Source organism: Tachysurus vachellii, chromosome 2, assembly GCF_030014155.1.
Source record: "Tachysurus vachellii isolate PV-2020 chromosome 2, HZAU_Pvac_v1, whole genome shotgun sequence".
Classification (NCBI taxonomy): domain Eukaryota; kingdom Metazoa; phylum Chordata; class Actinopteri; order Siluriformes; family Bagridae; genus Tachysurus; species Tachysurus vachellii.
Window position 1 is genome coordinate 24,676,653 of NC_083461.1, and position 15,242 is coordinate 24,691,894.

Genomic DNA, 15,242 nt, shown 5'->3' on the forward strand with positions numbered 1-15,242 from the left:
TTCATACCAGCTTGTCTGGCACCAACATTCCATGGTCAGAATGAACATTGACTTAAGCCCTGTGTCCACATGAGTATACACATTGTGCTGCTACCACATGATTGTTGGATAATCGAATGAATGGTGTTCCTAAGTGAAGTGTGTATTTTGTGTTGGAGAAAAACCCTGAAGTCAGATGATTCACCAGTTGGTGTTTGGACAGCCTCATCAGTAATTGTCTTTTTAGACTTTGGTTATCTCAGCTGCTGAGATAAAACAAGGCTGATAACTTCTGTACTCAGTTTTGTTAAGAGTGAGTGTCTGAGTACAGGGAAGCTGCTGAGGAGACTCGTGAGAAAGTCAGAATGAGAGGAAGTCTCCACTGACCTGACCATCTGATAGAGAGATAAAAAAAAACCATCAATCTTGGTCATTTATGGGGCACTTGCAGTGCTCAGTGTCTAACTTTTGAAACAATATCAGTTCGTGGTCGACTTGAAGCTTGATAGGATCATGAAGGATGAAGGATGTGTTTATTTGATTCACTGAACACAATTATTGCCTTGTATCAGAAAGGAAAATCCTTCTTCAGACGGTTGCTTCCTCCACTTTTCTACACCTATAGCACTCTCATCTATTACGCAGGTCAGCCGTTAGGGGTGTTTATTCCGGTATCCAAAACTACACCATAACGTCAGATCACTAATCAGACTAGAGGGAGAATAAATAAAAAGAAACACAGATTAAAATAAAAACTGATCCATTCTCATATACCTCTATAGCTTTGGTCCAGTGTGTTACCTTCAGCTACCTTTTCACTTCAGTGTTTAGAATAATAGAGTTGAAGATCTACAGATTTTTTTTCCATCTATTGATCATCTCAGCTACAACATATTCTCTCCTGCTCGGTTTAATCCGCCGACATACTTCGCATCTGGTTTGGCATTTGACAGCAACATTGGGTCCTAAATACTAAACAGAGAAAAGAAAACCCTTTCTGCTTTCAGTACATAATTTCACCTTGATACTAGAATTCAACTTGCTGCTGTGATCGTAAAGACAGTCCTGAGCTCAGGCTGAGACTTTACAACAATTGAAGCAAACACTCTAAATCCTTTCAGCACATGGAAAATGTTTTTATTTTATTTTCCCTCTGTGCCTGATACTGTATATGCCCACTATCCAGCAGCTTAGAAGAGGGCTGCAAGGCTTCTTCTTCTTTTTCTTCTTCTTCCTCATGTTTTCTGCGTTTTTCCTAGTCACTCTTGCCTCTGGGTTGAACATTATTGCTACAGACGTAAATCTACATCCAGATTCCCGTTCAACCATCTGTCCGGCTCGTCACACGTCGTCACCCTGAAACCCACTTTGACAAAAAAAAAAAGAAAAAAAAAGATTAGCATCAAAACAACTGCATGTTTTTTTGTTTTTGTTTCTCGCCGATCATATTTAAAGATGAACAATTGAACAATTACAAGATGGATAAAAGTAACTATATCTAAAAAAACGAAGATCATACAGTTTATAGTCTACAGCATGTGAGAGCAGGTTGATAAATACACTAGATCTAGACATTTGGCGCTGTGTTTTTCACTCTGCACGTCTAAAATTGTATTTTGATTACTGCATTTAAGCGTTGCTTAATAAAAAAAAAGCCTCAGAACAAAGCTACAGCTTTATAAACAGCTATTTCATGTCATTGGCACACCAGATAAATTTACCAAAATTCTTTGGGCTCTGCTAACATTCCAGACCGCGGAGAGATTTACGGCAGAAATTATGACAGTTCGGCTGTGAGCGAGAATCTGACTTTGGATTATTGTGAGGCAGATAAAGTTAACTCCACTCAGCATCACCAGCATGAGCATAACTCGGCTTTGAAGAATTATTCCGATGGAATGAGTTTTTAAGTAGCATTATATAATCGCCTGAGGCAAAGTTCTATAAGGGAAATGTATTTTGTTGCATGCCGGGCCATATGTGCTTCTTTAAAAAAGCAATAATGCCCTTTAGGCTAGACTTGGATCAAAGTATTTCTTAGCTAGGGTTTAGCATCTAGGAATTTTGGATTAAATGCCAGAATAAAGACTCTTTGTGCATGTATAAAATATGCTATTTGTGAATGCATGTTCTCACATGGGATGGAATTCCTCTTGTTTGTGTTTCTCAGCTCTCACCAACGTCAAGCTCTGGGCCATTGACCGCCAGTGTTTCCAGACCATCATGATGAGGACAGGACTCATCAAGCATGCAGAGTACATGGAGTTCCTCAAAAGGTGGGTTTCTTCTTCTGCATATTATACACAGAAAAATACAGAAATAAAGAAATGAAGTTACGCTCACGGATTCATCTTTTTTGGCCATGGTCAGTTTGAGGGGCGAAAAACAAAAATTCAAAGAATTTGAATGGACTTTCTGCATAGTTTTTTGCAGGTTTTGTCTGAGATGCGAGTGAGTTTGCCAGGTTTTGTTCTTCACTCCCAATGGCAGAAAAAAAGAGAATAGAATTGATTTTGAGAGAATTTTTTTTTTTGCTGCTGAAGCAAAAGCGAGATGAAAAGTCGGTCCCTAAATCAGCCTTTATCATTTCTCTTTATCTGTTAAAGTCAATACAACAAAGAAGTGCAGCTTTTTATGTTTTTTTTTCTTTAGTAAAAATCACAACCAAAGTTCTGTCTTAAAGACTTTCTGGTTGTTCAAGGTAGAGCTTTATACAGTATTTAGATCTAAATATAGAAAGACATATTGCTATAATAGATAAATATCTCCTTGTGTAAAACGTCACCATAGCAACAATTACACTGAGTTTTAAAAATAAATAAATATGTAAAAATAATAATAATAAATAAATTAATAAATCGTTTTACAATTTTCAAATTAATATAAGCTGGACTGTCGGTGCTGCTGTATAGAAAGTGAATCAATATCTTCTGACCAATCAGAAAAGAGAATTCATTTGAGTGATATAATAATAATAATAATAATAATAATAATAATAATAATAATAATAATAATAATAATAATAATAATAATGCCTGTTGTGCATGAACATGAAAAAGTCAAAAATTTAAATTATTTATTTATTTATTTATTTTTTAATGTAATAGTTTATTCTTAAAGCTTATTATGTTGGTATTTAAACCTACTGGAGATCCTGAAACACAAATCAATGTCTGAAGCCGCTGCTTTGTTCTAGCTGTTTCTTCTGCAATCGATCATGGGATGACACACCACCACTTAGCAGCTTTTTAGGTCATTTCGCTGGACGATTAAATCAATAATCTGATTTTTTTTTTAAGGAAAAGTCAACAAGTCCAGTGTGTAGATTAGAGATGAAAGAGATTTAAAATGTCATGATGATATAAAAGTCTCCTAGAAAAAAAAATATACATATATACATTTGCAGACTCTAAGAGTAATAAGAGTCTTTTATTAGTATCAGTAAGTTGGTCACCTGGATGAAGGTCATTTAGAATATATGCATTTTTCAGTTACATATCTGATGTACACAGACATGTTCAGTAAACATTATGGACCACAAATGGCCAGATCTCAATTTTATTCAGTCATTTATTGAATTCTGGAGAAAATGAGTGAGTAACTGTTTACAGCTGCTAAAACGTAAGTGATAACAGGAGCAAACTCATGTCACAGACGCTAAACAGATCAAATCAAACGTTGCTGTATAAAAGACGAAGGTTTGTTTTTTAAGAATAAACTCTAAATTGCTTAATTCCTTTACACGCTCTGATACAATTCAGACACACTGATGGTATGAAACCTGCGCTAGACGAAATCTCTTCTCTCTTCTCTGAGTAATATTTGTCGGCTGTGATTGGATTCGTGTTTGGAACGTACTTCAGCGTCACAAAGCTCCTGAACTGTCTCGTTACTGTCGGACATTTTTATGTGAGATTTCCACTTTCCTTCATTCTCAAGGGAAATCTGCGTTATATACTCAGAGGGCAGGTGCTGATTACTGCCAATGGTTTCTGCAGATTTAGGTTAATCCGAGACTAATCCATTAATTGATCTTGACCTCTGGTGAATTACCAACTTGGAGCATGTCCACTTTTCTTCCCTTACTTGTTACCTCATTATATATTAACAGATTGTTATTTTATACAAAATGCATTTAATGAGCTGGGAAATTTTCCGCTTTATATAATTTAAAGGTGGGGTCTCCGTTGTTTGAAAGCCAATGTCAACATTTGAAATCACCAAAACAAACACGCCCCTAACCCAAATGGGTCCCACCCCTGTATTGATAGCTCTACCCACACATACATACGTAACCCAGGCAACTAATGGAAAGAAATGTGTCTTTATCATAGCTGAAGGGAAGAACAATACGATTGCAGATAAACAAACAAGCAAAAATGACAATCATAATCATAAAATCATAAAAGCATAATCATGCAAAGGACAGCATATATTAGTTCTGTGAAACAAAGCAAAACCAACGTTACTCACCTATCGAGAAGGGAAAAAGCAACCTCGGTGTCCCATCACAGGCCTTCCCGCTCTTTCAGTTCTCTCCAGCGCTGGAAAGCTGATCCTATATTAACACGGGTCCTACTTCTTGCCTTATCGTAAGCCTTTCTTCGCTTTCTTTCTTTGTTTCTGTCCTCCATGTCAATGTTAAAACTGCTTTTTGCTAATGTCACACATGCGTACTGAACACTCTCTCCGCCCATATTGACAAGACACGCCCCTTTCTGCTCATTGGCTACACGTTAGTTTTGTTTTTGTTTTGTTTGGCGGCCCAACGCAGTTTTCTGAAGCATTTCTCAAACAACGTACACCTCACCTTGGTTGGGGTTTTAACCAAACCCCAGTTCTAACTACTTCACACATCATTAATTATTTAAATAAATAAACACGGTTTCTATGGTAAACTACTCCAGCACATACCAAAGGATTTCTACTCAATAGAATATTGATTACACTCTAAATGAAACCCACAATGTTTAGAACAATATCCAGTGTTTATACATACAAAAAAAACACACATTACATATTCTACACTCCTTCAGATCAAATAGCAACCAAAATATGTAATTAGTCCCGAAACCGTTCCTGTTAAATGTTTGAAACTTAAAAGCTACAGATTTTATTTGGTGGAAAGTTTTTCTGGATCGAACACATCTCTTAGCTCAGAAGCAGGAAAAGATTCTTATTTTCACTGTTGTGAATAAATCATAAAATATTATAATCATTATGCAAATAAGGAACACAAAGAAGTCTTCTTCTTCTGAAGATCTTCTGTTTCTGATTTCTCTTCCTGGGATAATTTACAGAGAATAACCTAAAAGCAAATGCTTCATTTCCATGGTCTTAATACCAAAAGCGAATTGTTGTTGCGTTTTGAAATAACTGTAAATTAAATACGCTCGAAAATGCAGATGATTTTGAGGTCAGAGTGAGTTTAATGGCTTTGGCTACAAAGAGCGAGGTGTTTTTCTGGCTTCCTGTGGTGCGTTTCACATGTGTTTCACACTCGAACCTGTCTCCTTTTTGCAGCGTTCCAACATTCCAAGGCCTTGCAGAAGAAATACTCAGCAAACTCGCGGACGTCCTGGAAGAGGTTTGTGCTTTTACTAAACTCAACACAAATCACACACAGGTGTTTGTTAAAAATCTAAAAAAAAAAATTATATATATATATATATATATATATATATATATATATATATATATATATATATATATATATATATATATATATGAAAAACAAAAAAAAAAAGAATTTCAATAAAATTATTAAATCAAATAATTTAAATGAATAGATATATATATATATACATATACATTTGATAAATTTAATAATGTATGTATATATTGTATTAATGCATATTTTGTGCAATTTATTTTCAACTACATCATGAAACTTAAGGAAGTTTATCAGTACACAAATTGCCCTTCACACACACCACTATTTAGATTTTTCCCTGATCGTCATTTACTTTAAACAAAAAAAATTCAATAAGACAGGAATACAAGCATTTCCTGCATTTCAGTTTTATAAGCTTTGCAGCTGGGAACTGCGTACTGGGGCACCGACAATCACCAGAACTCATCTGGATGGTAGATTAGAAGGTGATTCTGAAATAATGTGCAGTAAAGTGGGAAACATTTCTGATATTATTCTTCTACAAGGATAACGAATAACGTTTTGACTGTTCATGCTGTTGAACAGGAGAGAAAACATCTTTTAAAGTACAAGTGACTGGGTTCTTTATTGGAATTAAAATTTTGTGATGTTTGTTTAGACGTTCAGGTTGTAGACCAAATCAATCGGAGTCTCATCTGTACACATGCTTCAGTAGAAGAGATTACTCATAAGGGAAATCTGACCTTTTATACAGAGCAATATAACATGGTCAATTTCACACATTTAAGACTTGAGATCTAGAATGCAACATCTGAACTGAAATTGGGGAAAGGGGGCGGAGCTTGTCACTTGTACCCATGCTGAGTGTCATAATATTGGAGAATTTAAAAACAATCGTTTTGGATCGTGTCCTGTTGTTATTGTGGAGTAAAAGAAAGCTCCTGTGCCCTTATATTATGATAGTAATCTTACAGACTATAAATGTTGGCAGGTGGATTGAGGGATCGATTGTAAAATGCTAATCTTCTTATTGTTTACAAATGGTTCAGCTTGATAGCCGTTGTTGATAGCTCACTAATAATTAGTGAGGAATCCCGATGTTGTGGTCCGTCATCTGAAGCCGATCGGCAGGTCGATCATTCGCCACAATGATGATTGGTTGTTTTATGCTACAATACAAGCTCCGTTTCAACAAAGCCTTTGTGGCTGACTGGACAAGCTGGTTAAAATATTGTACAGAGATAATTTTCCAGACTTTTCCAATGTCATCATGGACCTCAGGCTGTAACGGTACCTCGGCCTCACGTCTGTCTTCATTACACCGGATGTCTCATTGATTGTTTATGTGGAATTCTGTGTCCTGTCGTGGTTCATTTCCAATAGATCAGAACACTCTACATTACAAATGCATTTCGTTTTCCCAGCGTGCAGCATCGTCACGTTTTGGGAACAGCACCAGGCCGCATTCATTTTCTGGACAGGCTTTAAATTACGTGCCGTTCGCTTCCTTTTCACTCCATTAGAAACCGACTGTGAGTAACTGAAGCAATTTCCCCTCCGTGACAAACCGTGTCACTACACGCAAACCACGTTTTCTAAGTGACCACCAGCTTTTTTTCTGACTCGGGATTCATATCTAATGATATTTTCCACGTTTCTGTGCCTCTGTGTCCAGGTTATGACTCAGAGGCATCGTGTCAAGATTGAGTCATGCAGATCGCTAAAGCTCTATCGTCAGCGGTGCTTGAAGCTCTAGAGACAAGCTGTCTGAGGAGCAGGTTCTATTTTGGGGCTGTTAAGGTGAACGTGCACCTTTAACAAAATAATGGGGTTGGGTTGTGGCTTTTACACATGCAATTTTTTTAATATACAGTGATATAGTAGTAATTATGCTATGATCTGATGCTCACTGCTATTTCCGGATGGCTTCACACTCAAATCTGTTAAATGTCAGAACCTCGAAGGCTGTGAGATCAGGATTCGGAATAGCTACATCCTTCTTTATTGTTGCTTTCTTCTTTTTATTTACGTACAGGAATCAATGATATGAAGTGAAAGGCTAACTTTGTTGTTGATGAAGAAGAAGAAGACGCTGGGGGTTTCCTCTGGGTGCCAAAACTTATTAAACACTACAAACTCTTCAAGTCTTCTTTCATTTCAGCTTCATCTTAACCACCAGAGTGAAAAGAAGTTCAATTTTTTTGACCTATTTTATGAGTTACAGAGCCATTTTTTCTTTTAGACCCCATTGCACTAACTGTATTAATAATTTATTCTATTGCACTTTATTTCCATTCGTATTTCAATAGTTCACTGTGGGAAAACCAGTCCACTGCTTTACTTTACTTTACTGAACTACATTACCCATCAGCCTCAGTGATCACTTACACATGGTCTCTGTTACTCCTGATTGTCACTTCTACTAAAGTCGTGATTTCACACCTGAGCTGAGAATCAAACTCCATCAGCACCTCCTGAGTTTTCATTCTAACCGGTTTACGTTAATACTATGTGAGATTAAGAAACCTGTTTAAATGATGTTTAATGGAATATTTCTATACACCGTGTATTCTTTATATGTCTGGCACCACAGTCGAAGTCACAACGGTTTTCTTCATTCTGATGTTTGATGTGAACATCAACCAAAGATCGGATGCAAGATCTTGTAACGAGAATTGATTTAAATAGATGTCAAGGAACCAAGCTGATTCATTTTCAGTTTTGTTTAAAGAAGACAAAACTTGAGAATATGCATGACACACACACCAAACCCCGTTGAATGAACATGCCCCCAGATCCACTCCAGATGAGTGAATGAGGTTATTAATGATGCAAATCCACTCATGAATGGCCATCATCTTTGCCCTTCTCCATCACTCCAGAATTGTGTATGCTAATTTCTTTTAGCAACTGAAACAATATCTGCCCTTGTGGAATCTAGATCGAGGAAAGCAGCTGTTTATTATTTGGTGTGATGTGGAAATGTGACCGATTATCTGGGGGATTCATATTAATTAGGATGCTGTCGTATTGTTAACTCTTCTGTATTGTTTCGCCTCGAGAACGAATTCTGAGAATTCAACATTCACGGAAATTTCGTATGAATCATTGTCACAATATTGATAAAACCTCAATAGTGAGAAAAAAAGTCTCCATAAACAATCGTATAAACACGAGTCTCTTTATACAGCAAGTAAGAATTAAAAGAACGAACAGCTTTCGTTAGATCACCAGCGTGACGCATGAATAACGCGACGGAAGTTTAACACTTTTTATCGGAGGCCAAAAAAATGTCTTTTTTTCACGTGTTTAATGGCCTTAATGAAAGTAGACACAACACGGCTTCAAGAGTTTAGTTTTTCATAAGTATTTGTTTTTATCTGGCCTATTATTGGGATGAAAAATTATCTATAAAAACGTTGCAAAAAATGATTCATAAATAATATTACACCAATTTCCACTCACTGAGATGCCACAAGCGCTTGTTCATATGAATTTATAAAATAATTCAGTTGCTAAAATTGTGTAAGGTTTTCAGAACAGAAGTAAGAATGTCTCACATTTGTATTTCTAACACTCCTTTAATCTCGACTGCTTCAGTAAAATCCAAAGAGTTGTCCTTCTCATCTCATCTCTACAGCTAACATCTACTGAAAAGAGATGAAGCATGACCTAAAAAAATCATCTAGCGAGTTATGATTGAGAGCTCCAGGGATGCTGAATGGGACACCTGGATCCTGAAGTCCATAATCACTGATATTCATTGGATTGTCTTCCATCTTATTTCACTCTACACATTGTTTCAAAGGCTTTATTACAAGTTTGGATCTAGAAAAGCTTGTGAATGTGCAGAAACCATCACTCCTTATCTGCTGCAGGATTGCGCAACGTATCAGAGGAAAACTAACCCTATTTATTAAAAAAATGTGACTTTTGGCTGAATTTTTTTATGTATCTCGAGCCTTGTGTCCTTTAGTTTTTTGATAGATCAAAATGTAATTGCTGATCCAAACACTCAGATATTTATAAATTAAAATCATGGAAATTGTCAGGGGGTCCTAAACGTTTGCATACGACTGTATATGTTACGCCATATTTTGTCCCCTGGTGGTCTGGCGTTATTAAACATCTGCAGTATCTGTGAGAGTCATAAATACTGAATCAATAAAAATAAAAAATAATATTAGCAAAGAGAATAAATTTTCAATAAAAACAGAATTTACTGTACATGTGATGCGAGTGAATGAATATGGAAAAAAAACAAATGGTCCCGTATTTTTAAAGCTTCTAAGAATAATCACAAAGATCTAATTTATCTTTAAAATTTAACTAGGAATCTCAGCTTAAAGAGCGATACAGGGTGAATCTCAGAGCAACTCTTTTATAAGAGGACGTGGGGATGACCCCTGTTGCTAGGTGACATTCTTTTGAAGGTCTATTATAAGCCTTTACTTTGAAAATACAGACCTAATTTTACTTATTTTAACTCTAACCAAACACACATTATATATTTATATCTACATGTCTAATATATATATATATATATATATATATATATATATATATATATATATATATATATATATATATATAAAATATGTATGTATGTATACGCACACAAATATAACTTTCTGACACTGGCATTTCTGCTCTGTCTCAGATCTGTATTTCCTATAAGGTCACAAAATTAATCCCTACACCATCTAATCTGTAGCGTTTATTAATGAACTCACCGTCACCTGTTATCTGCAACACAACACTTTCTTCTCCCTCTTTACCTTTCAGCCATTTTCAACTCTTAAGTGTCTTAAAAGTCTTCAACACTTTAAAGGGTTAGGGATGCTTATGTAAATAAGTTTTATCTTTACAAAGATCTTCTCTTTAAATTAAAGGGGAAATGCCGAGCAACTCTTTGCACTAAACATTTTCATAAATACAGATCCAGATGTGTACAGCTGTAGTGCAATATATTTTGTGCAAAAAAAAAAAAAGAAAAAAGAGTGGACTACAGGAAGAAGAAGAAAAATAAGCAGAAGCTTCTCCTAATTGTCTCTATGTTTGCATTCATGGAGCAGAATCACTTGCTTGACCACCACTGAGAGAAGTGTCGGCTGTTCGGGTGCCTGAGGTTTCATTGCTGTTTTGATATCCAGCAGCTTGATCACAGCATGGCGTTCACTACATGAGAAAATCACAAAAAGAACAGCTAGCATGAAGCACAGCTAGCTCTAAAACTCAAGGAACAATCAGATGCATGTGAGCATCGTGTGTCTAAGACAAACACACGTAGGAACAAAAGCTGTGAGGGAGGAACTGAAAGAAATGTCAGACCACATGCGCTATAGAATCGGTCCGAGGAATCGTTTGACATCAATCGGGGACAGAATTTATGATTCCCAGAAATGCCATTTGAAATGTTGCCATGGTACCGAAATCCAGAGAAAACCAATACACCATCATGAGAAGAGAAAGTCTGAACATTATATTATACAGAAAGTAAAGTCAAATACTGACTGCTTCGTGTACATTGACAACGTGACTCATAGTTAATGTGATGGGAGTGTTCAAATCAGTACAAATTACAAGCTTTTTCTAAAGAAAAGAAAAAAGTCATCAGATGACTGACTTGCACATAGGAACTGGGGAAAAAAAAGTCAGACTGCATCACTCTGAAGAATCGCTCGAGACGATCGATGGAATTTGTCCGAGTGAGAGAATCTCAATTAAAACGATGATGGTGTGATGTTTAGGAATGATATTTACGGGAAAATCGCAAGGAACAAGGAATAAAAAGAGGCTTTTGTTGAAGTATTTCTTTTTTTTTTTTCAAGAGAGAAAGGATACAGATGTGGGTTTGAAGTGGAATTGAAATTTAAAGCAAAATTTTCCAAAGCTTGTGTGCCTTCGTCCAGGTTTCTGGTCTCTCCTGGCAGCTGCTGTCAAAGACCTACAGGAAGAACTGATACACAACCCTTCAGAAATGACAGGACATGACCGCTCTGAGCAACTCGGTCAGTCAGAGACTCAACACTTCATTTGCACCTTGTCAGTAGCTCAAACATCACATTTTGACTTTCTCTTTGCAGGCGTTCAGAGTGTTAAATTATTTTCTTTCTCCTTTTTTGTTCCAGCAGCTTTGCAAAGCACCATTTTAAAAGATTTGGAGTTTGCGTAATGTTTCCGAATAAATAACTAGCATAGCACGCTTCAATTCTTGGGTGAACATTTCAGTATTAGTTTCCATGACAGAGCTTCACATTGGATCTTCACATTGGATCTACATTTGTTTGTTCAGTTAGACGCATTTTTCAAGCGTAGTTTGTTCTAATCTAGAAAAGTTTGACAGAGTTTACAGTGACCTTTGCATTGACATTGATTTATTTTAATAGCTTTTATCCAGACTGTGATGTCTTCAGTCTGCAAACAAAAAAAGCTGAGTTTGTGGATAAATCCCTGATTCCAGACTCTTTGGTAAATAAAACTTCACATAAACTCACACCTTCTAAAAATAAAGGCGCGAGCCGAACTGAACTCTTCTTCCATGCAGAGCTTGTTCATCTAACATAAACATACACGCTCACTTTCAGCACGTGCCACACAAGCCATGTTAAATAAATCAGGATTTGTGGATTTTCCCGACTTTGCAGTAAGACGAGATGTTTGGTTAACATCTCAAACACATGTGCTGGAGTGCAGGAGTGGGAGTGTACTACACACTGTTCCCATAATGCACCGGGCTCTGCTCGGATCAGAGCCGGTCAGAAGGTCAGTGTTTTCCATCTGAGGTGTGAGTCGCAGTAATGCTGTTCGGTAATGAGGGAAATAATAACCTGCTCTTATGATGACTATAGTGACACGTCAGAATAAAATGACAGTAAAATAAAAGGCGTTCGTTTTGTTTACGGATCGTGTCCTGACTCAGCCCCTCTAGCCTGTACTCTCAGGATTAGTCTCACCTGTATTCAGTTCACTTCCAGACATTTTTTGTTTAATCAAGCCCTCGTATGTCTGGCGTTTGATGCGACGTATTCATTCTTTAGTTTACACACAGTGTCTGAAAATACCAAGCCTTTGGTTTTTGGCCTGGATTTGAACATGTTTCTGTTTCTGGTTCTAAAGAGCAACTTGGCTTTAATGTTCTATGACACAGATAAATGATTAAAAGTGTTGAGTATGAGTATTATCCAGCTCTGATCATTAAGGATCGTACGTCTCATCTTTGTCTGCTTGCAAACCGTTCAGTGCAACAGCTAATAATAGGATCCTTTTGGGAAAACTTCATCTGGTTCAGCTGCTCTTCCTCCAGTAACCCTTTCACGCTGGAGATCACGGGTGCTGACCTCAGCTTAGCACACACTGAGCAATCACTCAGTGAGAAGATGATAGTACGCCGCTGATGATAGCCGACTTCAGGGAAAGAGAGACGGGGTCTTTTAGGCGATATCTGACTATTTTTTCTGATTATGGTTCAGAGCATTAAAGGTTTTAAGATCTTTTTGTTGGACTCGACAACCATGTGACAGACAAACTTGCATTCTTCTTTTGTGATGCTTTTTTTTTTTTACCTGAAGATCTTTTCTTTCTTCACACTTTGGGCTTTTCCTCACTTTGTTAGAAGTTTATCTTGGTTTCAGAGCTTTTGTGAATCATCTCTGTACTTTGTTTTTGTCTTGAGGTCTTTTTCTATTAGTGGATTGTGAAACCTGGATGTCTTGGTCTGTTGTTTTGTTCTTCAACTGCTAGATGTCTGGTTGTATCTCCAGCATTCTACATATGCTGTATCTCTATCATTGAGCATTTGAAGGAGAAGTTGGGTTTGAATCTGTAATGGATTTATGGTTTCTTCTTCATTTCATCTCAGGGAGTTTTGCCTTGGCACCATTGCCTCATTTTTCTGTAAAGCTGCTGTGTGATGTTAAAAGCGCAATAGAAATAAAATTGAATTGAATTGAATGGTGCACCATTGGTTTCTGTCTTTTTCAGGACATTACAATTTGTTGTACTGGTTATGCCTGATTCTCGGGGGGTTTTCTCTTTACAGGTGAAACCAAAAGTTCAAACCAAGAGCAGACACTTAGAGCGAATCATTGATTCATTGATTCCATCAGGACACACCTGAGCAATAGGAAACGCGTGTCAGTCACATGTTCCAATGGTACCAAGTGTTTTAATGTATATCAAAAATATAAATAAAAGCGTACTTGTTAACCACTTCCCTGAACTTCCCCATAGCGAGCCATTTTAACAAAGGTGGCTTTAAAATGAGTGTAGGTTGTGACTAAAGATCAGTTTTCACAGTCAGGTTTATTTTGTTAAATAACGCATGCTTAATCCCACTTGGCCCTCACTGACAAACAGAAGTGTTTTTTTTTTTTTTTACTTTATTGTCTACCTTTTTTTTTATTTAACAGGAAGGCATGTTAAAAGAATGTGCTTTTTATTTCATACAGTTCAGTGCAAGATTATCAGCGTACTTCATCTCTGGAAGTTTCCAGATTTAAGCATCGAACTACATGAAGTTAAGAGAAAATAGATCCTTGTAATCCGTGACACTTCATTTATACTTCATTACTTTACACCACATGTATGAACTATGGGGACAATTCACTGCCACCAGAGGGCGTGCTGGCAGGGAAATGCTAATCCTTGTATAATGTCATGTGTTTGTGTTCACCTGTTTGTAATTATTCCCTAATGTGTCACTGTATTTATACCGGCTCTTTCGCATCTGTTTTTGTCGAGTCATTGTATCATGATTCGTGTGCTAAATTCTGTTAAACAATGACCTGGTTTCAATCCTGCACTTGGGTCGGCATCACAATGGTCTCACCAGAAGCTCCAAAGTTCCACCATGACTCTGACCTTAAAAAAAGTTTTCTGAATATGAATGAATGAAAGCAAAATAAGGTGAAACTTCTCCAGCCCATTGGGTTCGATTAAAGATAAGAACCCATGACTTCTGAACAAGGCCCACTTCTAGTGTTTGTTGTTTTGTTGCACTTCACTCAAATCAGTACTCAGTGTTGTGCATTCAGAGATGCTCTTCTGCATATCTCGGTTGTAACGAGTGGGTATTTGAGTTACTGTTGCCTTTCTATCAGCTCGAACCAGTCTGGCCATTCTCCTCTGACCTCTGGCATCAACAAGGCATTTGCACCCACAGAACTGCCTCTCACTGGATATTTTCTTTTTTTCGGACCATTCTCTGTAAACCCTAGAGATGGTTCTGCATGAAAATCCCAGCAGTTTCTGAAAATACTCAGACCAGCCCGTCTGGCACCAACAACCATGCCACGTTCAAAGTCACTTAAATCACCAATCTTTCAAATTTTAAATCTTTCGTCCCCATTCTGACGCTCGGTTTGAACTGCAGCATCGTCTTGATCGTCTTGACCATGTCTACATGCCTAAATGCATTGAGTTGCTGCCATGTGATTGGCTGATTAGAAATTTGCGTGAACAAGCAGTTGGACAGGGGTACCTAATAAAGTGGCCGGTGAGTGTGTATGTATATATATATACAAAAACAAAATAACGGAATAAAGACAAAGAACATGTACAATATAATATTCAAAGTAATAAATACAGTACTGTGCAAAGGTTTTCGGCAGGTGTGAAACCTTTTGCACAGTACTGTATATATAAAGTA

At 37.0% G+C, this 15,242-nt stretch overlaps 1 protein-coding gene across 3 annotated transcripts in view; it reads left to right on the top strand.

Annotated features, from left to right (window-relative positions):
• prkg1b (protein kinase cGMP-dependent 1b) overlaps window positions 1-15,242 on the top strand; it is a 127,016-nt gene that overhangs the window by 85,088 nt on the left and 26,686 nt on the right. For all 3 annotated transcript variants that reach the window (XR_009647942.1, XM_060863976.1, XM_060863975.1), the window contains exons 4-5: window positions 2,150-2,255; window positions 5,503-5,566. Coding sequence is in view for 2 of the 3 variants with exons in the window: in XM_060863976.1 (XP_060719959.1) it covers window positions 2,150-2,255; window positions 5,503-5,566 (170 nt within the window). In the remaining variant the exon portion in view is untranslated. The remainder of the gene's footprint in view (window positions 1-2,149; window positions 2,256-5,502; window positions 5,567-15,242) is intronic.